The sequence below is a fragment of the Stomoxys calcitrans genome, chromosome 3 (assembly GCF_963082655.1).
Source record: "Stomoxys calcitrans chromosome 3, idStoCalc2.1, whole genome shotgun sequence".
NCBI lineage: Eukaryota > Metazoa > Arthropoda > Insecta > Diptera > Muscidae > Stomoxys > Stomoxys calcitrans.
In genome coordinates, this window is record NC_081554.1 from 11489103 (window position 1) to 11514879 (window position 25777).

At 37.5% G+C, this 25777-nt stretch overlaps 1 protein-coding gene across 11 annotated transcripts; it reads left to right on the forward strand.

Annotated features, from left to right (window-relative positions):
- The first annotated feature begins 5049 nt into the window (after positions 1 to 5049).
- LOC106084499 (striatin-3) lies at positions 5050 to 25506 on the forward strand. 11 transcript variants are annotated; one of them, XM_013248221.2, is made up of 6 exons: positions 5050 to 5110; positions 6566 to 7232; positions 15477 to 15906; positions 15993 to 16214; positions 19301 to 19357; positions 22950 to 25506. In XM_013248221.2, exons 2-6 carry the CDS (start codon positions 6831 to 6833, stop codon positions 24155 to 24157), a joined length of 2319 nt encoding a protein of 772 aa, XP_013103675.1. In that variant the 5' UTR covers positions 5050 to 5110; positions 6566 to 6830; the 3' UTR covers positions 24158 to 25506. The 11 variants fall into 11 exon arrangements, with proteins under 11 accessions (XP_013103675.1, XP_013103671.1, XP_013103674.1 ...); XM_013248217.2 differs by lacking the exon at positions 5050 to 5110 and adding an exon at positions 5118 to 5296 and having other exon boundaries at positions 6415 to 7232; XM_013248220.2 differs by lacking the exon at positions 5050 to 5110 and adding an exon at positions 5118 to 5296 and having other exon boundaries at positions 6541 to 7232.
- Positions 25507 to 25777: the final 271 nt, after the last annotated feature.

Genomic DNA, 25777 nt, shown 5'->3' on the forward strand with positions numbered 1-25777 from the left:
CAAACAATGATCTTCATGTTTCCGCGGCGATCGGTCGTATAGAGCGGAATAAGAGTTTGCCGAGGTTCGCCATCTCCACATGCAAATTTATTTTATTTATTCATTTAATGAATACCTACACAACAAGATTAAATCTTATAGTTATAGTGCAGGCTAATAAGAACAGTCCTTCTTAAGAAATAATGTTGTTGTTGTTGAAGCAGTGTGTTGCACACTGAGGCGGCAGCCCTTGCCGTTGAAGGATCTCAGCGGGTCAATCTGGTACGTACAAGCGGCTGCCATAGGATTGTTAAGAAATAATAAAATAACTTCGGAAAAATAAACATTTTTCAATATCGTTATAGAAAATAACTGCAATAAACTTTAGAATTTTATAAAATAATTCAAATAAACTTTAGAATAGGTTAGAAACTAATATAGTTTAAAAGAAAAAAATTAAATGTTTAAACATCTAATTTTCATGAAAAATGGAAAGTCTTTTTTTAAATATTGACGCGTTTTAGTTGTTTTGGATACTGTGAGGAAGAGTATTCCAAAGACGTATGGCACTCGTATAAAACTGCTATTCAGATACTAAGCTCCTTCTTCTAAAAGGGACAAGTTTCCTACCCCTTCTATTAGATCGGGCAAACATTAATTTGTCATGGAGGTATTTGGGTGTTTGCTTCCAAATGATTTTATGTAAGAATAGTAGAGAAGTTTTGTAGTTCTCAGTAGATTGTCGAAGCTACCGTCATAAAGGGAAGTAGCCAAGTGAGAAACATGTTGAGACCTTTTTATACCATAGACATAGCTAATAATAATAATAATAATACATTTAAATTTCGTTGGCTTAGTGAATTGCAGTATATCTTTGATAGCAGAATTCGAAGTTTTGATTGGTGTATAAGAGTGTGTTATCCACAGTGCACCCAGCTTGGCATATTTCATCCCGGCTACAACAATTATATGATTTGACCAAGTCGAAGAACTGTTAAAAATCACAGCTCAGAACTGTTAAAAATTGCACCTTTTAATTTATAGTTATATCCAGGTCTCGTAATCTTAATCTTTTACTTTTGTGAATAACACTCACTTTAGATTTCTGGGGGTTCAGAAATAAACAATTTGTGTAGCCTACTTACAGACACAGGACAGGCCCTCGTTGAGTTTTGCAACGCATTCACTAATATTATTAACAGAGCCTCTAAGGAAAAACTGAACGTCACCTGCATACATAATTTAGGAAGATCATTTGCGTAGAGCAAAAAAGAAGCGGACCAATTATTGAGCCTTGTGGGCACTAGAATTGGCTCTCATGTTGAATCCCCTACGTACACAGACTGTTGCCGAATACTTGGATATGGTTGCACCATTTTGATGAAATTAACACTGAAATTAAAAAATCTTTTGAGCTTCATATAATAGTTATGATGATCGCCCGAGTCGAAAGCCTTTGAATGATCTAGCAAATTCAAATTTGCCCACGAACAATTGATAAGGGAACTGGGGCAATCTTCTCACAAATCAAGGAATACTGTCCCATTCAATTTTAAGCTCAATGATAAGGGAACTCCTTTTTATAGCCGAGTCCGAATGGCGTGCCGCAGAGCAACACCTCTTTGGAAAGAAGTTTTTACAGGGCAAATAACCACCGCTGAAAAATTTTCTGATGTTCTTGCCAGGATTCGAACCCAGGCGTTCGGTGTCATAGGCGGACACGCTAACCTCTGCGCTACGGTGGTCTCCATAATCTAGTAGGACGAGATAACTAACAATGCCTTCATCAATTTCACTTCTAATTGACTCCGAAAGTACAACTAATGCACTAAAACAGTTATGATGGATTGTCCAGAAATATTCGGACATTTGTTTATGCAAAATCTTCTCGAAAACTTTCGAGAGGTAACATAATATAGAAATATGCACTGGAAATAAGAGTTGAATTAAAGAGATGAGTAAAATAAGATAGAAGATAAGGAACTAGTATTCTAATGAATCTTGGGTCAATGTTATCAAGACCAACAGCATTTGACAAGACTAATGTAAAACTTTGTCGTGCGATACACATCTAAAATGCGGCTACAACAACAATCATAGAAACTGTGTATGGTACTAAAAGATACATAAATGTTCAAATTTAAGAAAAAAAAACTCTTTTTACCTTGTTTTTTCTTTTCATGCTTAGGTCGGTCCCAACCAAACCGGATAATCGAGGTTCAACTGTATTATATTTGCTGTGTTTTATTTTAGTGTTGGATACACAAGTTACAAGTTGTTTAAATTTTTCGCGTTGCTTTTATGGGATTTGTGTCCAGAGTTGCATTTTTGTAACGCGACGCTCAAAAACAAAGCTCAACGCGCTCATTCTTTTATGGCCTTTAAACCTAGTACTAACTTTATTCATACGATATTTGTCTATCAATTGATGGTGAAATATGTCGCATACTATTGGACCACATTACACATACAATAGTCAAACAAAGCCACACAACAAAAGCAACTAGGATGAAACAGAGTTGCATGGAACCAGTTCGTGAGCATTTAATTACACTTGCAATTAATTCAGAATGCATTAATGATTAATTCAGGTCATGCGAGCAGCTGAGTACAACTTTTTTATTTTGTTTTGATTTTGTAGCAAATCTGAATCCAAGAAGAAGAAGAAGAAGAAGAAGCAAATCTGAATGTCAAAGGCTTGATAACAAAGCTATGATTTTTCTAAAAAATATGGTCCGATTTTCCTCATATATAAACAAAACAGTGTTATAATAATGAAAATACAAATATAAAACATTTGAAGAAGATAAATTGTAAAACAAAGTCTATTTATGAAACCATTTTGAGATTTCAATTTACGGAATTTGCCACTTAAGGTAGTTTCGTTGGGGGTTTAATTTTATTGGTGTGCTAATGACCTTAGTATGACATAATTACCAAGTAGTGTACCGTAAATAGCTGAGTACAACTTTTTCTTACTGAGTGCACTATATGTCAACGAGTTTTGGCGTTCGCTAACTGGTAACATACAAAAAATCAGAGTTGAACTAATCACTGATTTTGACAGATAGTGCACTCAATATTTTGTTGTTGGGCAACTGCCGCCACCTGTAAATGAATATATCTTGGACCCAACCTCTTAATTGTACCATGAGTAGAAGATTAGATAACTTGCATTAAGGATGTCAAATCTGCCGATTAAAAATGTCATCAATAAAAGAAAACGTAAACAAAGAATGAATGTACAATCAAAACAAGTTGACATTCTCAATGCCAAGTACTGCCAAAATTAAAAAAATACGTCGGCTGATCACTTGGCTTAACCTTATTCAGTGAATCCTGGACATAACCTAAAAATTTGAGCGAAAGCCGATTTTTTAGGCGTAATAATATTGGGTTGCCCAAAAAGTAATTGCGGATTTTTTAAAGAAAGTAAATGAATTTTTAACTTAGAATGAACTTTAATCAAATTACTTTTTTACCACTTTTCTTCTAAAGCAAGCTAAAAGTAACAGCTGATAACTGACAGAAGAAAGAATGCAATTACAGAGGCACAAGCTGTGAAAAAATTTGTCAACGCCGACTATATGAAAAATCCGCAATTACTTTTTGGGCAACCCAATAGTTTAAGTTTTGAGAAAGCTGGTTAAACCATAAATTTCTGAAAACAATTTCATTTGAGGTTGCTTTTATTCGACTGACAACAAAACCGGCCGATTTCTTTATGTTTTTGTCAGAAGGAATAAAGCACGGTCTAATCGAAAAAGAAATACATGTGCTATTTTCAAGAGTTTGTATCACACGACATGTACAACTCAACATGTGCTGAATTTGACATGTCATAAGACAATTACACGCCGTGGAAAAGAGACTTTGAATGCATTGGAATGTAAAATCTACAGGGTGCCTCAGATAAACTTACTTATTTGAAAAAACACTCTAGCTTTGTGTTGTGCGGGGAGGGGCCGAAAGGAGGTAGAAGTCCCCAAGTTTCTTTCTCTCTATTGTCAAATATCGACTTAATCAGCGTATGCGCAGTGGATGGGCCATTTAACCTACCTCATTTTCAAGACTGCATAAAAAATTGGGTTATTGTATTCTCAAATTAAAACATAAAATCGAATTAAAACCATGTTTCCACTAGAGCCCAATTCCACTTAATTTAAGATAACCTCCAAAACTCGTTTCCACTACGATTTATGCGGTTTTTATTTATCAACAGTGACGTTTTTGACAGCGTTTTTATTGTGATTAGCCAAGGCGGATTTAAAAAGGTGGTCTCACGTGAACAGCTGTTAACAGCCGGCCAGATTTGGCGGTATCATGAAGTCAGATTTTTGTTTGCATTCTCTTTTTGTTATCTCCTTTCTCGTATATTCTCTGCTCATTTTCGCACACGTATACACCCACCTACACAAATTTGTTCATGTGCGTTGGCAAAACGTTGATCAGCTTGATGACAAGATGGCATATCGCTCCATATGATTTGTGGTTGTTGCACAAATGAGACCACCTTTAATTGTTTCTCCATGGTGATTACCATTTTTATTGTGTTTATGAAACTATTTTAATAAATTACTACTAAATTATATAATTTCAATAAAAAATTGTTAGATGTTTAGACAAAGTGTTGCCCAAGATCCCAATAATAACCGGTGTTCAATGAAAACGCAGTGTTTCATTTGAATTTGGAAGGTGATTTGCTGCAAATCTCCTCAAATAAGTAGATTTGCTCACATTGAAAATGTATGGAAAACCTCGTTGCAAAACACGAGATTTCCGTAATCTCGTCGCAAATCTAGATTTGCTCCAAGTGGAAACATGGTCTAAAACAATAATCAAAGTACTTTTGTTTTATTGACGTTTCAAATGAGTTTTTTCTCTAGCGCACCCTGTATATTCAAACAGACGCCGTCGAAAATTTCACTTAGCCTCGCCTTCCGTTTTATTGTGTGTTTGCGAACATTTTACAAATTGTGCCTCCCATGACATTCTGGGGAACGGCCATTGCTTTGCACCACTTTCGTTAGAGGGAGAGAGTGTCAGTCCTGGTCCTGTTGTCCCTGTCGCACCATAGTGAACATACATACATACCATCGTCATTATACATTATCGTCTTATCGTCTTCGTCGTAAGTTGTGTTTTTAATTTGTGGTGTTTTTAATAATTGTGTGATGTGTGGAAAATATTTCGTGAAAAATTTAAAAATTTCATGAATTCACAATATATAGGCACCAAATAAAACTCACAAATGGAAAATGAAAAGCTTTCATAATCGACACAAATCTGAAGAAATTTGTAGAATCCTAAAAAATAAGTATGTGATTGCATTGGTGTGTGTGCGTGTGTGATCGGGGAAAAAAAGTTAAAAGAAACGAACGAAGTAGACAAGAAAGAAATGGGAAAATTGTATAAATAAATTCGGTGAACCGAAAAATAATACTGATGACCCGTAGTCGTTTATTCGTTACCGTCGTCGTTGTCGCTGTTGTAAAGTGCGAGTGAACCCGTAAAAGAAGAAAGTCGTGTGGAAAATTATTCGTGCACCCTACTACACTACGACGGCTGCTATTTTCGGATTATTCATATACTTTTTTTTTGGCCATTGGCCTATCCTTACATTTTATTAATGGGGGGATGAATACTTCGTTATTTCTAAAGTCTGGCAACTTTTGTGCAGCCATTGAGAAAATTAATTGACAAAAGAAACATAAAAAAGGCATTGCCATTTCTTGGATAATTTGGAAAAGTAGGATTAAAGGATTAAATTAATTTTCTTAATTCTATATACTCAAAGAAGACCCCCAAAATTCAACAAACGTTTATACGTGAAAGGTAGTCTGGTCACTACCACATTTCCTGTGAGAAAAAATTACACTTTCCCTTGGCCAGAGCAGCAATGCGGCAGGCACAATTACTACGAAAAGTGATGAGATGGTGCAGATGAATATGACTAGTGTTTTCCAAATTTGGAAATTTAAAAAATCCAAAATTACTCGTTTACTTTAGTGGCTATAATGGCATGGGGCATTGTTTGTTGTTTCAGCAAGAAGCTCGTGTAAAATATTTGCAAAACAAATTTAATCTCTTAACATTTGTGTATTTTGTGTGTTTTTCCATTTGCCTTTGTCATCTCCAGCGTGCCTGCATGTGTTAGTTTAATTTTATTGTATAAATTTGCCATTTTTTGCGACGGTGTGCGTGTGTGCAAATAGTTAGTTGACTGCGATCTGATGTGACACTCAATGGGATTTGACGATTTGGGAGGGGACTGCTCTAAAACGACCAACCTAGAGCGGCGAGTGGACAAGACGACTTCTTGTTTTAGATATAAAAAGAACACTGCCTGCATATCTCTGGCTGGCGTGTCTTTTGGCTACAACAAACCAATCGTGCAAATCGATACAGGTGAATTGTTGTAATTAATCTTTTTAGGTTATGTGTGTTTGCATATTAGAAAAGAAAACAAATTAAATTGAACAACAACGGCGACGACGACGGCCGCGACAAAATCAACTGCAGCAACAACAGCAACACAACTCACTTTTCAACAAAACTTAGAGTGTTTATTTATCATTTCTTCAAGCAATCATTTTTTTGCCGCCTTGTGTAAGATTTTAAACAAGAAGTGAACAACAACAAGGCCATCAACGAAAAGTGTTGAAGAAACGAGTGCTGCTAAAAAGTAGAGAATTGAAATTGACATTGCCAAGTTTAAACAAGTTTTCACAGCAATTCCTTAAGCCGTTGGTGCAACAAAACATAGACCCCCTCTAAAAGGAAGAAGCAGAAGAAGCCGTTGTTGTGTTATTGCCTATCGCTAGAGATTCGGCCTAAAATTGTTGCTACAAATGGGTACCAATTCCGGAGCCACAACTGGCATCAACAATAAACCCATCGGTGGTGGTGGCACAGGTGGCGGTGGAGGCGGTGTTGTTGGCTCAGGCTTAATTGGTGGTGGCAGTGGCCTTGGAGGTGGTGCCATTAATAATGCAGCCAACAACAGCTTAGGTCAAAACTCTGGGCTGGGGTTGGTGGGTGGCAATAATGTCTCCAACTCAGGAGGCCTCGGCGGCGGCATGGGTTCCACAGGCAATCCAGAAGATGGCAATGGCGGAGCCACCAATAATGTCAATAGCCAACAGGCGACTCCACAGTATACAATACCTGGTATATTGCATTTCATTCAACACGAGTGGTCACGTTTCGAATTGGAACGTTCTCAATGGGATGTTGACCGAGCTGAATTACAAGTAAGTACATATTGTTAACAAATCTATTTTTAATTTTATTCTACTGTCGATTAAGGTATCGATTATACAAACGAATCACTGAAGCGTTTTGTATTTTTTTTATTAATTAGATTAATTCCACCTCGGTGATTTTTGTGAGTTGACTTTGTATTAAAATGATTTAGAAATTTGGGAATGTTTTCATATTTATTTAGGATGCACATTACCTACTTTGCGGGAGAGTTTTTGAGCTGCAAGAGGCGAGCTGTTTTAAAATGTTGTAATTTTTCTTTTCAATCGCATCATTTACTGTGGGACAGTTATTGGAAAATAAGTGCTAGGTTGGAAATAAACAAGAGGGTACCGGTTTTAGTAATTGTGTATTTTAAGTACTTCAATGTTATTCCTTCGAGAGCCAATTGATCAAATCGATAGCTACTCAGTGGAAATATGTAAGTTCAGTAAATGTGTGTGACTAGCATTTCTTAATAGTTGAAGGAAAACTAGAGATTTGATAGGTATTTAGGCCTGAAGGTATTGAGAAGAAGCTTGATAAGATATATTTTTCCCCAGTCAGATTAAGTCCAAGAAGGACTATATCTTGATAAAGACAAATCTCTCAAAACAATTTGTATATACAGTCAGACTTCGATTATCCGGGATGGCTCGGGACAGAAGGCACTACGGATAATCGATTAGTAAAAGGATTCTACTAACACCTTTTAGAACATTTTTCTTAAAGTGGTCTCTTAGTGAGGGGAACAAATGATTAAAAAACTATTCTAAAAAATATTTATTGTATTACCCAAGCTTTTTTATTGGTTTTGTAAAAAACGGGAAGTTTATTAAAACTCATTAAAGTTCTTGGCGGAGGACTTTTTCCAATAACTAAAGCCTTGCATTTGAGAGTACCAGCAGCATTAGCACACAATAAAGCAGCTAGTCTTACCATTATAAATTCGTTGTTGTTGTTGTTGTAGCAGTGTGTTGTACACCGAGGCGGCAGCCCTTGCCGATGAAGGATTCCATCGGGTCAATCCGGTACGTACAACCGGCTGCCATGGGATTGATTATAAATTCGTCTTATTGCTTAGCCTTCCCGTTGTTATTGTATCAGTTTGTTGTGTTCTATCTTTTGTCTGCTAGATTCTGTAGAGTGTAAAGATCCAGGAACTCTGCGACTAAGATGGGGTGCGTCCAGAGGGATCTGGGTCTGAGTTGAGTGGGTCGGTCTGGTCAGTTAAACAGGTGACGTGTATCGTGTGGTCCCTGGTCACAATCAGGACATACATCTTGCACGTCGACATCAATCCTTGCTCAGTAATTGAACCAGAACTACACTAGTTTGTGCAATGGGAGGCGGTCGTTCTCCAAGGACTACATTCACCTAGTAGCTATTGGTCAGCAAGGTTTCTTTGTCTGCAAATTATATAAGAAGCTCCTTAAGCAAATGTTGTTCTTGAATATTCCGTTGATCTTTACCAAAGGCCCGAGATGAAAAGAAATAAAACATCTCCAAACCATTAGGCTACTAATTTCAAGAATTTTCATTTGTTTTACTTGACGTTGGTATTCTAGTCATCTTTGTTCTAATTTTTACGGATTTTGAAACATTTCAGACGGGCCTTCACATTTTCATCTGACAATGTTGGTCTCTTGGCTTCATAGCCAGTACTTATAATAATGGTATATTCAACTGCATTTGACATACTAATTAACAGTTGCCAGATAAAAAATGGAAAAAAGTGGATACACTGGATTTTTTGAATTTTAAGAAAAATTAATGTATAAAATTTGCCAATAACTCGCCTTGTCATATCGAGTATCAAGGCAAACAATATTTAACCAAGAGACGGTGGCTCCCGGCGTCTTACAAATACTCGATACCGCTGCTTTACCGCGACTGCAATTGCTGCTATCCCTCATACCAATGGAGCATTCCACTACCCGCAACCTGTGCACGCCCGGTAGCTATTCGTACCTGTGTGGTGCTCATAATTATCCCGATTCATTTCAATACTCTTTCATTTTCATTTTGAAAACTGTTTTGACAATCACAGTGGCAGGTGTACGTAACTGTGAAAAAGCTTTTCTTCGCCATATAGCAATGCTTTATGCCATGAAACCTTGGTCAATATTCATTTATAAATGTCACTTAACATTATTGTGGGTAAAATGTCAATCTAAATAAAGTTCTACGGTCATGCGACAAGGTGGTTCTTCATACACATATAACCACATTGGTGACTCTCAACCAATTATCATTGAATAAATTTTTATTTCAGAGAAAGTTATGCTTAACAAAATGACATTCGTTAAACTTTGTTATTTTTATCACTAGTCCTTAAAGTACATATTTGGAGCAGTTACTTGAAGAAAAGGTGTGTAAAATAAATCTTGTCACGCTACTAAAAACTGTTACTGCAGTGCGGCCACACATAACCCGTCTGTTGTGATGGTTGGTGGTGAAATTAAATTGTCTTGTTTTACTCATACCTTGTCGTAGTTTATCAAATGAAAACAGAGTGAGTAGCTAGACTAAGTCTATGTTTGTCGGGTTTGAATTGAAGCAGGAAAAGTGGTTTCTTTAAAGTTTTACGCTTTGCTGGCAAACTGTAGGTAGGAGTAGTTGTTGTTGTTGTTGTTGTAGCAGTGTGTTGTACACTGAGGCGGCAGCCCTTGCCGATGAAGGACTTCATCGGGTCAATCCAGTACGTACAACCGGCTGCCTTGGGATTGGGTAGGAGTAGTAATGCCGCTTTGGCAAATTTGTCATGCTATGGATGACACATTTGAAAGAAATCCGAAGAGCATGTATGCAGAATTTTTGAAAAAACAACGATTTTACCATTTTTTCTTTCAATATGATCCCTTCCATTATTGTAACCTTCACTAAGGGTTAAAGGTTAATAACCGTTTTTTTGTTTTCTTAAGTTATAGGGAGTATTTTATGCCTTAAGAAATATTTGAGATTGAGACCACGGTGGCGTATAGGTTAGTATGTTGTTGTTGTAGCCACATATGTGGAGGTAGCTATCCTTTCAAGCTCAATGGATGTGCAAGCTTGTTCCAGTCCATGGGAACGATCGCCGGCCGGGAACGTTATGGTCGTTGTTTATTTAAATGCGCCTATAACTCGCCAAGTAAAATCCAAAATCACAGGCACTCAGTAATTAAGCAAACGACGTTGTCGCCCGTCCTCTCACAGAGACTTCACTCGATATCGCTGATTGTTTGCGACTACAATTGCAGCTACTGCGTATACGAAGCATTCTACTATCCGCAACCTATGGACGCGCTCGGTATCTCTGAGCTGAGCTTCTCGTGATGATGATGAACATCATACAAATCAAAGCTCAGAGTTGCAGGCCGTGTGGTGCTCATAGTCATCCCGTGCCGGGGGTTAGTATGTGATTCTATGTGGTTAAATTTCTGGGTTCGCTTCGCATAGTTTTGGGCTTTGGTATGTCGGTGCTTGGAATCTACCGTGGCGCAGAGCATATCCGCCTATGACGCTGAACACCTAGGAACAACATCAGAAAAAATTTCAGCGGTGGTTTTATCCTTACTTATGATGGCTCTTTTTGTGAGGTATACTGCCATGTTTATACTACTTAAGCCGCTTAACGACACAACGTTTAGGCTCGTCATAAAAACGGAGGCCCCTTATCACTGAGCTTAAACTTAATCGAATTGCACTCATTGATATAGAGAGAAATGTCACCTGTTCATGGGAATTTTTACATTTACATGTCGCTGCTGTGGTATCATAATATCCGACAAATGATTTAAGCCAGACTACAAAGCCTCACTATTACCTTCCCCCACTAATTCGATATAAGGGGAATTTTGTATGTTACCTTTTCCCGTTTACTAATAACGTGTGTAAAACCTCGAAATATTGGTCTAAAATGCAATAAAGTATATATTAAAGACCCCCATGAAATTTTAAGTAGATCTAGCACTAAGACGTAATTATGTTTATATACTACTGATCGCTATGATTTTTATGTAGGCTTATCCCTATCCCTCTGCCTGTTTGTCGAAAGCACGTTAAATTTCAATGAGTTAATCTAGCCAAACAAATAATTTGCATCGTTGATCCATTTATCCGGTAAATAGGTTTGTTGTTGTTGTACCCACACACTTGTATGTGGAGGAAGCGATCCTTGTCAAGCTCCTATGGATGAGCAAGCTTGTTCCTATCCATAGGACCGATCACTTGGGAATATTAATGAGGTTTGTCGCTGTATGTGTAGCAGTTTGTTGTATTCTATTTTTCGTCTGCTTGATTCTGTTGAGTATTTTGTTCAGGTGCAATGGGAGGCGGTCGTTCTCCCGGTAGCTTTTTACCGCAAATGCTACCGCGTCTGCATGAATGTTGTCTATACCCGCTTGATATGTTGCTTGATCTAGAGGTTCTCTCTTGTATCGCTGAACTTCACGCTCTATTGCTTATACAGCAGGTATGCAGTTATGTATTCACGCGGGTAGGATCTTTGTCTCCTGATGGAGATGGTCTGCATGAGAACTGAGGAGGCAGCCCGTCGCAGTTCGGAGGGCGGCATTCTGACAGATCTGAATATTATTCCACTGCGTTTCACAGAGCTGACGAGACCACACTGGCGCTGCATACCTTACCACAGACCGGCCAATTGCTTTGTACGTGGTCAACAAGGTTTATTTATTGTTTTGTATCATTGTGTTGTACACTGAGGCGGCAGCCCTTGCCGATGAAGGATCCACCGGGCCAATCCGATACGTACAACCGGCTGCTATGGGATCATTATGCTTACCGAGGAACTAAGTAATTTCCTAATATACCAGAAAGTGTGGAAGTTATACGCCGTTTACTCTAGAGCAACAATTTAAATGCATGTAGTCTAAGAAAGTTGTCCCTTCTTTCCGCTAAACACATACCTAAAAGATTGACTTTTGCTAAAGATCATGTAGAGTGGCTTCATGAACGCTGAAAGTTATATGCACAAATGAGTTCAAACTTGTGCTATGATGCTTGCTGAAAAGACATCCTAAATAAACCAAAAAAAACGCATTTCATAATAAAATCTGAAAAGCATGGGGGTTTCAGCATAGTGTCCAAATAGTCCGATATATATAATCGATGCAATCCAACATGTCATCATTCTTGAGGAAATTGTGCTACCATATGCCTCCTGTGATATGCCGGTTGTTTGGATCTTTCAACAGGATTGTTGCACCAAACACACTAGCAAAAAAGAAAAAATTGGTTTTCGGACAACCCAAAAAGTGCCATAAATGGCCAGAAAAGTCACATGATCACATGATTTAAACTCGAATGAATCATGTGACATATGTGGACAGAAATTAAGAAAGGAGAGTATCCAAGAAACAATAGCCATTGAAATGTAATATAAGATATAGGGAGCTACTTTTCCTAAGAAATATGCCAAAATCTTATCAATTCAGTGGGAAAGTGCTGCTTTGCTGTCATTACTCATAAGGAAAACGTTACCAAATATCAACAATTTAAAAACGCCAATTGACTTGAAAAATTTATATTGGTGCCATTATTTTGGACGCAGCATTTCTTGACATTGAATGTGCTTTCAATAATGTAAAACCGACGTCAACCGTGAAGGAGCTTGAGTTTCTAGGCATTCTACCATAAGAAAGTTTATTACTAATTAACTTACTAAAAGATGCATTAAGGTAGGCTTGGGATCTGTAGATCTAAAAAGGTGGGTCAGCAGAAGAACGCCTCAAGGAAGTGTGCTGTCTTCTCTACTTTGGAACATAGCCCTTAATAATATATTATTGCCCCTGGAAGAAAAAGGTGTAAAAGTGGTCGCGTATGCTGATAACGTGGCTATTGCGTTTAGGGAAAAGTTTCCCAACAATCTTAGAGATACACTTCAGGAAGCTCTATGCGCCACAGCATAGTGGTCTAGGCATAAATTCGTGTAAGTCAGAAGTAGTTCTTTTCAGCAGGAGACACAAGTTACCTACAGTGGCAACTGTCTCCTTGGGAGGAGAGATTGTTCCATTTACTGAAAGCGCAAAATACATGGGTACTTTGCTGGACATGAAATTGAACTTCAAGTCCAACATTATAGAAAGGGCAAGAAAAGCAATTCTTGCCCTGAACACCTGCAAGGGAGCCATTGGCAAAAGCAGGGAGTTTAAACAGCATGTCATGCAGGGGGTATGTACTGCAGTTTTCAGACCTATAATGCTATATGGTGTTGTTGTCGGTTGGACGCCTTGTTTGTACATTGTAAATGTCTACCGCTTTTCTGTCATTGCCAAAACACACGTCTCAGCCATTGTCCGCCATGGCAGTCTGTCTGATCGGAAAACATGATGAAAGTTGCCAGTAACGACTTTTGCCAAAGCTGTGAGGACGTCGAGGCAGAAGAGACTATAGAACATCTGCTGTGTGTGTGTCCCGCTCTAGCAGTCAGAAGGAGTTCAACTTTTGGTTCTCATTTGTTAGAAAACATCTGATTTAGCGGATGTGAATATTCGTAATTTGTTGTATTACAGTAAAATGAATAAATTTGCCATGAATATTCCATAAAAGTACAGGGGCTTACTGACTTGTTAAAATTGAGAGCTTGGCTCGTACATACTACACAGAATGCCTTTAAAAATGTACACATCATTAGTTTAGGTTTGATAAAGTTGGTTAGAGCATGATATGAATTCCAAGTTAGTCTTGTTATCTTCCTGGGCTCCTTCTTTTTTTAAACGCTTCCCCGCAAAGCTAACAATCTTTCTCGTGTCACCCGGAGCTGCATTAAAAGATTGACCTGCATCGAATTCTCTCAGTTTTTCGAGATTTTAAAAGAAATAGTACCAATTTTACTTTGATATATAGTAGGGCAATGGTAAACAAAGCAAAAATTAACATATACTTCGAAACATCAAATCTAAATTAAACTCTGTATCTATTAATTCCATTTGTAGCACCTCGAAATATTGATCTGCGACCATATAAAGTGTATATATTCTTCTTGTCATGTCCGTCCTTCCGTCTGTGGAAATCACGATAGCTTTTGAAGGAATCAAGATATCAGTTTGAAATTTTGCACAGATACTTCTTATTGACTCAATCATAATCAGCACAATTCATATCCAATTTAGCTGATATTTGCACAATGACTTTTCCTTTGACCTCCAACAGACTTGCCAAGTACGGTCTGAATCGGTTCATAACCTTATATAGCTCCCATATATACCGATCTACCATTTATACTTGTTGATCCCCTATAGGGCGCAATACTTATCTGATTTGGTTGAAATCTGCACGATAACATCTGCTATAACCTCCAAAATCCATGAAAAGCATGATCTGAATCGGTCCATTACCAGATATAGCCCACATATAAACCGATCTCTTGTTTTGACTTCGTGAACACCTACAGGTGGCACACGCAAACCGCAAAGACCATAAGCCCGATGGAAAGATCAAGTGGTGGGAGATACCACGAAACTTGGTGTCTGAGATTTTGAATGAGCGCAGAAGATAGAGGCGCTTGGAACGCTATTCTACGTTTTGCTAGTGGAACAAATTTCCGTAATAGCCAATTAAAGTAAATTAAATAAAGAATACCAACAAGATGCAGTTCTCCTCCATTTAATGTTTATGTTGTTGTTGTTGTTTCAGTGTGTTGTACACTGAGGCGGCAGCCCTTGCCGATGAAGAACTTCATCGGGTGAATCCGGTACGTATAACCGGCTGCCATGGGAATGATTTAATGCCTATAATGACAAACCGTGCAAAGAACTTGACAAGGCTGAACATAAATATTAGTGAAATCAATAAACCATTTTTTACCGGTAGCCAAAGTTTTAGTAAATGGTGGCAATATTTTTGAGTATTTCAACCTTGTAAAACTTCTCCACAAAAAAGTGTCGCTCAGTGGTACCCCGTTCGGGACTCGACCACATGTAAATAGAAGCCCCTTAGTTATTCAAATAACTTATAGGCCGCACATTGATATAAGATATGACTTTCACTGTTTCTTCCTGGGATATTCGCTCTGCAATGCACTTTGCACTTGGCTATATATAACACTCTTTCCGACTAAAGTTAATATTGGAATCACATAGCACTCATTGATGTGAGGAAAGTCTTCTCGCTTTTCTTTAGTGGAATTTTCTTGAGGAAATTTGCATGTCAGCTTAATTTGTTCCATTAACATTAATTTTTAGTTTTCTCAAAGATGAAGACGATGTAAAATATAATAAAAAAATTAATTTTGTCTCCATTATCTATTCCAGGCCCGAATTGCCATGTTACTTGGCGAACGTAAATGTCTGGAGAGTCTTAAATCGGATTTAACACGCCGTATAAAGATGTTGGAATACGCTTTAAGGCAAGAACGTGCCAAATTTTATCGTCTAAAGTATGGCACGGATCCACCACAACTCAATGAGATGAAACCATCGGCGGATGATTCATCGCTGGGCGGCGAAGTGGCACCAGATTCTGAAGTACCCTACAGTTCTGTATCGAATACCACATGGCGTCAAGGTAGACAAATGTTACGTCAATATTTGGCAGAAATCGGATATACCGACAACATTATCGATGTACGCTCCAATCGTGTGCGTTCCATATTGGGCCTCAACAACAATGCCGAACAAGAGGAGAATGTTAGCCCCAATGTTAATGGTAATGAGAATAATAAACGAGCCTCAGAATCGGAAGGTAAAAAGCGCATTAAAAATATTTCTTGACTGTTCGCGTTTTTAGGCAACTGCTATAAAGAAATTCTATTATTTTTCTTTCTATAGGTCGTCGTACACCTGCAAAAAAGATTCAACAAAATAATGATGCAATAATTTTGGATACCGAGGCTGCTGTCATGGCAAATTTTGAATTTTTGGGACCCACAGAGATGTCAGATGATGATGAGATCTCTGATGACCTGGAAATGGTTACTGGCGACAATGATGAAAGCGATATGAAAACAACTAAGCGTATTATTAAACCCGGCAAAGATTTGAGTAATGAAGGTAAATTAAATGTTTAATATTTTATTTATGTGAATTCATTCATATATCTATTGTTGTTACCGCTTTGAAAGCATTTTGTAAGCAATTCCCCCCCAAAACGGAAATTTATTTGTGATTAATCATTAAATAAACAGTACAAAACATGTTTTTCTGTATTTATATTTTTGCAAATTTTTGCGACACATATACAATACAAACAAAACACCTTGCCTCTATAAAACCAATTATTGCCGCCAAAGTAAAAACCAAAAACATATACAAAACGTAAACCATCATGATATGTGGTCCTGATTAATAGTCCATGCCTGATTGTTTATAAATGTCTTATTATTTTTTTTTAGATATATTTACAAGTAAGAATTGGTTGTATAAATGCAGGAGAAGAATCTTTTAGTCAACGATTTACAATAATATCTATTTTATGAAGGAAATTTGTATTCATTGTTTATAAAAACTTTGGTTCATTCCAAGTAATGTTTGTTATTTAAGGGTCAAAATGCATATGCATTTCTTATAGGTGAGCAAGCTCGTTCTATCTATACGACCGATCGCCGCGGAAATATGATGATTATTGGTTCTCAAAGTTCTAGCCTGTTTGATGCTCATAGTAATCCCGTGATGAGCTTGTGAATGATAACACACTATTGTGTATCAAAACAATCTCAAGCCAGCTGTTACAAACAGTATTGCAACTCCAGAAAATTATTTTCTAACAAAATTTACAAGAAATTGTACTTAAACCAATCAAAACTTACCAATCGCTGTATGAGCAAGAAAATATTTGTTTACTTCCACTACCAAATGGTGGCACAAATTAATTTTTTCATGCCTATGAACATTCCACAAACTTCTTACATATTAATTAGTGCTGTCCGATTCCAGTTTAAGCTCGATGATAAGGGACCTCCTTTTTATGGGCGAGTCTGACTGGACTGACTTCGATACGTTTCGAACCCAGGCGTTCAGCGTCATAGGTGGACATCGTAAAATTCTTATAACACTTTGCCGCCTGTATAAATAATAGGCAAGTTGTTTCCTGATATAGTCCCTGCCTATATCCTATATAGATTTTTATTACCCAGTTTCTCAGTAATTTGGATAAATGAGACCCCTTTTGCCAGTACAGGGCAGCTGAAAAGAAGTGTTACCAATTCAAACCACTTTTTTATTGTGCAAATATTTTTATTGATTTAAATGATAAAAATGTGGGTTATTTAAAAAAAAAAAAATGACAAAAAGTAATCTGAATTTAAGAGTCAATCCACTTTTGATCAATATGATAACTTTTTTATTGTGAAAATATTTTTTTTTTTGATTCAAATGACATAAATGTGGGTTATTTTTGATTTTGAAATGACAAAAATTTGTGGAAGTTATCTGAATTTAAGAATCAATCCACCTCTGATCAATTTGATAACGTTAGGCCTTGACTATTGCTCTGAGTAGGTTAAGCTGAAGGAATGTAATCTGTCAGTATTTTGGTCCATTGCGGTAAAATGGTTTTCTTCAGCGCACCCGTACCTTCATAATTTTTAGTCCGTATCTTGCTCTCTAAAATTGCCAAAATAGAAAATCATCGTATGTGGATGAAATGAAGTACAGATCATAATATTTTACCCATTATTGGTGTAAAAATGCTTTATGTAATGGTGCCGGGTCTTGGCTACAACGGAAAACAGCTTCCAATATGCTTTCCCGATAATAATTCGCATTAACATTGGTGCCGTGTTCGATGAAAACGATTGATTGAGCGGTCTAAGGCAGTCACAGCAGATCATACCATTACTTGATAAATAAATAGTTGCAAATTAGTAGATTTGCATCTTGTTGGCTACATTCAGTGTCGGACCGCTTATTTCTGTTAAAATTTGCAAAAAATTTTCTTTGGCGATAGTATTGATAGGAAAAATATCAATCGATATTCAGACAAAAAAATCTATAGTAGCAACGATATTTTGCAAGCTCTGTATACATCAGCGATGACCAGCCCTTTACGGTAGCGTTAATGGCAAGTCGCACGTATTCTTATTCTCTTTGTTTCAGTCGTTGTTGAGACAGCAACGAGTGAACATGTGTCGTGGTATACGCATGGGTTTTATTTATTGCATAGCATCAATCATATAGTCCAAATTATATTTTTTTTACATATTTAGAGATTCAAAAATACTTAAAGAGAGTATTTCACACATACAGTCACATTTTCATTTTGGACATCGCTGCTTTACATTAATCTCTTTGTGTGACACGAAGTATTACCAAGTTCGGGATTTTTTTTTTAATTAAGGTAAAGTGGAGGGTCCGTTCACCCGTTAGATATCAAAAAATTAAATATCCTATTTTCACCACTGACCATTTGCACCATCAATGAAAATTCGAAGAAAATTGGTTCAACAGTTTTTTAATCTATACGGAATTAACAAACAAACCATTAGTTGATGTATGAATTTTACAGAAACTGGTTCAATATTGCTTGGAATGAACTATATATTCCTTTTTACCTCAGGTTAGCCCAACCTTCCACATATTAACAATTAAACGATTATTTTATAATACCTTTTCCTACCAAGAAGTATTGTATCATTTGAAATGCAAAAGTGGTTACAAAATGTTCGTTGTAGTATCTGAAGTAACAAACTGTACCTAGTAAGTAGAACCACGACTGGCACAAAAGTTTCAAAAAGTTTGCTTAATGCTAATAATAATTTTTATAATTGAAAGTACAACCATACACTTTCTTTTAATTTATTACAAGCACTTAATTGTAACGCCATTTTGCATTTCAGGTGACGATGTGTTACATTTAAGTTATGCTTAACCCTTATTGTTTAATGTATACTCTAAACCTTCTAAAATACTTCCTTGGTAATGAGGATTTATAAAAAGAAATACATTTGTAGGACAAACACATTGGCCAAGGCCACATCACCGCCCAAGAGGAATACACTACATTTATATTAATTTTTTTCTCTATCTCTTTCCAATTTTACCAATGTTATTATTTGTTTCGTATTTTTCGTTGCTCTACAAAAATGTGTGTAAAAATAAATATTATGAATTTATTGAAACTTGTTAAAATGATTAATAAGATCTGGGTGCTGAGTTGGGAGAGCAGCTGCTCAATGATATCAATCTTATCACAGAAGGTGCTTATTATGTTAATGTTGTTCAAGTTTATGTTAATTAGTTTGTCCTTTAACGAAACCCCTCCTCATGAGAAATGCACTCCCTATCTCTGTCTAATAAAAAAATATTATTTAAACAAAATATATATATTAATTATTATTGTATGTGTTAAAGACAAAGCAGCAATGGCATACATTTTATTATTTAAATTTAAACTTAAAAGCTATAAGTAAAATAATTTATATATATCCTCACTCTCAGATCATTGTATTGATTTCAGCACCGAAGAAGGCACAAGAACAATATTTTTTAAAATTTTTTTGGTCCGCCAGGAGGAGAGAATTGATACTGAGAGAATAACAATTGTAAGCCAGTAGTTAGAATAGTCACAGACCATAGTCAGTCTGTCGGAACTGCAGTAAAGACTTGTTAATTTTTGTATGAGGTTGAGTCAATTTTGGAAGTTGTTAGAATTGAAATCTGCACCTAATTTTATAAAGTTTTGCACAAGAAACCATAGGTCTAAAATAAAAATCGAGCCGTGGTTTCTTATGGTAATTCTCTTAGAATTTTGGCAACCTCTTGATTAGTGCTTGTTGGCTCTTACAAATTGATCCACTGTAGTGAATATAGTATATATAGATAACCAAAACAAGCCAACTACTATACCTGTTGTATTATTTCAATTTTAGACAAGGGAAAAATATCCTACTGTTCGAGTTTCACGAAATCTCGAATTAGGCTTCCGATGTCAAAAAACCCCGTTTTTGGTGTTGTTGTTGTAGCAGTTTGTTGTGTTCTATCTTTCGTCTGCTTGATTCTGTTGAGTGTCAAGGTCCAGGAACTCTGCTACTAAGATGGGGTGCTTCTACAGGGATCTGGGTCTGAGTCGAGTGGGTTGGTGTTGTTGTAGCAGTGTGTTGTACATTGAGGGAGCAGCCCTTGACGATGAAGAACTCCATCGGGTCAAACCGGTACGTACAACCGACTGCTATGGGATTGCCGAGTGGGTCTGGCTGGGCAGTTAAACAGGTGACGTGTATCGTGCGGTCCCTGGATACAATCGGAACATACATCTTGCACGTCAGCATCAATTCTTGCACTGTAGGAGTTGAAGCGGCTGCATCTGCCGGAACGTAATTGAGCCAGAACTACTCTGGTTTGCCGGGGGAGGGTAATTTCTTCAGGTGCAATGGGAGGCGGTCGTTCTCCAAAGACGACATTCACCCGGTAGCCATTTACCGCATCTGCTACCGTATCTGCATGAAAGTTGTCTAGACCTGCTTGATATGCTGCTTGATCTAGAGGTTCTCTCTTGTAGCGCTGAACCTCAATTGCTTTGTACGTGGTCAACTAGGTTTATTAGTCTGCACCCCAAGTGTTGCCAGCAAGTGACTTGAGGACCTTGTTTCAACTTTTGACTTTATCGCAAATTGCTGTGGCATGTGGGGAGAATGTGTAAGAGCTGTCAAATGTGACGCCAAGTATTTTGGGACACTTGATGGTCGGAATCATTTCTCCATCGACCATCACAGTCAGCTCAGTATTCACCTCACGCATATTTGTAGTGAACAATGTGTCTGAAGATTTGGTGGCAGATATCTTTAGATTTTTTGTAGCGAAATATGAGGCAAGTTCGTTGAGGTAGACGTTCAACCTATCGCAGATGGCAACAATGGTTGGGGGGCCTGTTGCCATGATCATACAATCGTCCGCATATGATACGATCTCTATGCCGTCTGGAGGGGGTGGAATAATGGTGGATAGGTGCCAGAGATATCACCCCACCTTGGGGAACTCCCTTTTTCACTCTACGGTGCTTTGACTTCTTATCCCTAAATCCCACAAATAAATTGCGACCACATATATAATTCGGGATCCAGCGTTTCAGGCCTGACTGGAGGGACGTGTTGGCGATGTCCTCAAATAATTTGGTATGGCTGAATGCCTTCGATAGATCCAGTGTCACGAGGACCGTCCTATCACATGGCCTGGGCTGATTGAAACCACGTCAAATGTGTGCAGTGATGGCATGCAAAGTTGTTGTGCTATGCAGTCTTCGAAATCAATGTTGATGCTTGACGAAAGGAAAATCTCCTACAAGGCTCGGGAGGAGTAATGCCTCAAGCGTCTTTGCTACTGGTGAGAGAAGGGAGTTCGGTCTGTACGACTTCCCTAAACTCGAGTCCTTTCCAGGCTTCTGTAGCGGGATCACTCTGCCCATTTTCCAGATATCGGGAACTATAAGAGTGTTCAAAGACAGGTTGAGGACAGTAGTAAGGTACTCAACTCCAGGTGATTCTTCTTCTACAGATTCTTCTACATCAATGTAGAGATTCCGTCGGGACCCAACGCCTTGGATGATTTGGCGCCACGGATGACATTCGTAACTTCGCCCACGGTAAATTGTGATGGCTGTTCATCGGCTCGGAGACCACGAATACGGCGAATGGCTCTCCTCCTTACCCTGTCACTCTCGGGATGCACAATAAATTGACGGTTGAACAACCTGGCGCATCTCTCCGGATCAGTCACGATTATTTCGCCAAAAGTAACTGAGGTCCTGTTTTTATTTATTTATTTCATTTCATGCAATGCGAAGCCATCAGGCCTATAAATAATCACATTATGCATAAGACGTACTTTTTCTAACATAAGTTAAAAAACTACGCAATTTGTGCTCTAGATAGCTACCAAATGTGAGGAATCGAAGTGTTGTATTATATTTAAAGTTATTAACGAAGGATGTATACTGTTTTATTAAATAAATGTACAAAGTTGTACCGAAAAAGAACCCAATTAAATACATGTACACCAAAAAAAAAATAATAATACGATACTATACATTTATCAGAAGGAGTAGAAAGTTAAAGTTAAAAAAATGTTTAGTATTAAAAATTTACCAAAATTTTACCCTTATTAGGAAAATATTTAATAGATACCTAAATTTTTTACAATGCTTACATTTCCGTAGCAAACAAGGTGAAAAAGTGCCAACAAATACATTTAGCCTGTACGGTGATAAATCTTTCAATCAATAATGCAACTCTGGGTAAATTAGACAGCTTGGGACCTTTTCGCCTAGAGAGTGAGGATAAACATAGAAAACACCATGCAATTGAAGAAAATATTAGCCCCAATTGAAGAACTTTGTTTGATGTGCCATTGCTGGCTGGAGTATGTTATGTCTTATTGTTCGTTTCTATGTGCAGTATTATTTAATAATATATAACAACAACCACAAATAGAACACACATATTGCTATTAAATTATGTTTCCCGTTTCGTTTTAATGCATTTCAAGTTTTTATTTTAATTTCTAATCAATCTCTATCTATACTACAACACTTAAAAATATTGAAAGTTTGTCTGTAGTTGTTAGACTTCTTTTTAGATTATGCTGCCTCTTTGTGGTTTATTTCAAAACTAATATATGTTTATTTTACTCTTTCTTCCATTTATTGCCCATAAATAAAATGTATTTGGACTTGCCTGGCATCATTGAAATCATTTCAAAATTTTACTCACCTATATGACGACGTGGTGGTGACGTCTTGTGCTCGCTCGCCGCTCACTCACTCACCGATTCCTACTGCCAAATGCGTTTATTAAGGGTATTCATCATCAAATGTCGAACAAACCAACAATACTGTTAATACAGCCGCCTCGGCTGTAGCACGCCGTAATCTTATCACAGCTGTAACCGCAGCCGGCGATGAGGATGTTGATGCCTCTCTGGGTTTGGGTGAATTGGCCCAGCTGACGGTGAATAACGATTCCGAGGGCTCATACGATTCGAATGCAAAAGATGGATCGGGCGGTGGAGCATATCGCAAGACATGGAATGCCAAATATACGCTGCGTTCGCACTTTGATGGAGTACGCTCATTAATTTTTCACCCCGAGGAGCCGGTGCTTATAACAGCTTCTGAAGATCACACCCTTAAGCTGTGGAATTTACAGAAAACTGTGCAAGCCAAAAAATCAGCTAGTCTTGATGTTGAACCGTTATACACATTCAGAGCTCATACTGGTCCTGTTTTATGCTTGGGCATGTCGACCACAGGCGAAACCTGTTACTCTGGCGGTTTAGATGGCAATATTGAGTGCTGGCAATTGCCTTCCTCAAACATAGATCCATATGATTGCTATGATCCAAACGTACATTCGGGTACTTTGAAGGGCCACACCGATGCCGTCTGGGGCTTGGCCACAATGCACAGTAACATTGTTTCATGTTCAGCCGATGGCACTGTTAAACTGTGGTCACCATACAGTAAAGAGCCTCTGCTACGCACCTACACCCCTTCGGAGGTGGAGGGTATTCCCTCGTCGGTGGACTTTGTACGCAATGAAGTTGATCATATTGTCGTGGCGTACAATAGTGCCCATTGTATTATATATGACACAGAGACCGGCAAACAGATCATTAAATTGGAAGCTGCTCAAGAAATGTCCGGAAATACGGGGAAATTTATAAACAAAGTGATCTCGCATCCAACGTTGCCCATAACAATAACCGCTCACGAAGATCGACACATTCGCTTCTGGGACAACACATCCGGGGTATTGGTGCATTCAATGGTGGCCCACTTGGAACCGGTAACGTCGCTGGCCGTCGATGCCCATGGTCTGTATTTATTATCGGGCTCACATGACTGTTCAATACGCCTGTGGCATTTAGACAACAAAACCTGTGTGCAAGAAATCACAGCGCATCGCAAGAAATTCGATGAAAGTATATTTGATGTGGCGTTCCATGCCACAAAACCCTACATAGCCAGTGCGGGCGCAGATGGCTTAGCGAAAGTGTTTGTCTAGATGACAGTTTAGGCCATTGTCATTGTTGTCAACCTTTACCACCTACCCCCCACTCACAACCCATATCCCCTTACCACAACTCCTGCTCCTGTTCCTGCTAAGGCTCCAGCTCCCAGCAGATATCATCAACAACGAGTGCATAAAAGTTTTACATATGCGTTGAGATTGTTTGATCGATCGATGGATGAATGGATGGATAGATAGATAGATGATGAATGGCGAGATGTGTGGTAGTAATAGCATCGATCAGATAAGAAAACCATTTCTTTCTATAGTATGTTTATAAGAATAATAATAATAATTCGAAATGCGGTTAGTTTATTTAGTGTATCAAAATGGAACTTGTAGTAAATGAATGCTGCTGCATCAGGCAGAGACACACACAACAACAACATCAACACCACATCATGTCATCTTCTATACAATAAGATTTACAATAGGAATTTACATAAAATCACACTCACCACCCACTCACACATACACACGCATATATATATATAAACAAACACATGAGAGATAGTAAGCGAGAGGGTGAAAGGGAACAAATATAGACGCAAGCGCCCATAAATGTTTGAACTCAAAAAAGTTCATTCTCTTTTCTCCTCTCTCTCAATATATGTACAAGAAATAGAATAACCACACGAAACGATTTATTGACCGAAATGCTAAAAAGTAAATATCCATAAAACATACATGTGTGGGTTGTAGATGCGGCTGCGCTGGCGCCTCGTCTAGAATCTCCACGGCATGTTGCTGGCTAAAGTGTATCGATGATTATAGAAAGAATGATTAATAAAAAAAAGAAAACAATACATTTAACATTTACTATATTATGTTATTATACGAAAAACAAAATAAAGAAGAATGAAAGATATTAATAATAATAATACCCTCTTGCATACAATACAAAAATAAAATAACAACAAGAACATCAAGGAAAACAAACATCAATGTTTAAAATAAATAAAAAAAAACATATTTAAAATAAGTAAAAAGGAAATGAAACTAAATAAAATTACTATGCACATACAAACAACCTTCCCCCCCCCCCACCCCCATTTCCTGGAATCCCCCCATTTCTTTTACCCCAACCATTCATAGAAAATCAAACAACAAAATTATGTAGAAGCATCAGTAGAATGAAAATTAAGGCATAACCAGAAACAGACGGAACATTATTGATGGACAAAATTGAAAAAAAAAACAAAATCTCTCTCAAAGTTTAAAAGTATGATAAAAACAAAAATTTAATTCTATTATTTAGGCATTTAAAGCTAACAAATTTAGTGATTTATATATAATACATACATAATTACAATTACATACAAAAAATAAAAGAAAGAAAACTATACAGTTGTACACCACATCAATGGGAGAAGTAAAGGCATATGTTTTCCATTTTATTAATTGTTTTCCGGTTTCCTCTTCTACTGCTACATCTCTGCCTGCGCATCATGTATTGTTATGAGCATTTGATATTTGTAGAAAATCCTAAAAAAATTATAGAAATGTAATATACAAGCTTTGCATAGAAGATGTAGACTACCTTCTAAATGCTTCCAATTGTTTTTTGTTTTTTAATATTTTATCAATATGTAAAATCCATTAATTTTCCCATTA

Excerpts from the sequence above, each read along its gene's own strand:
- LOC106084499 (XM_013248221.2), top strand. The coding sequence starts at position 6,831 with ATGGGTACCAATTCCGGAGCCACAACTGGCATCAACAATAAACCCATC. Across the intron at positions 7,233-15,476 it reads TTGACCGAGCTGAATTACAA|GCCCGAATTGCCATGTTACT; the intron begins GTAAGTACATAT and ends TATCTATTCCAG. Across the intron at positions 19,358-22,949 it reads TATCAATCTTATCACAGAAG|GGTATTCATCATCAAATGTC; the intron begins GTGCTTATTATG and ends GCGTTTATTAAG.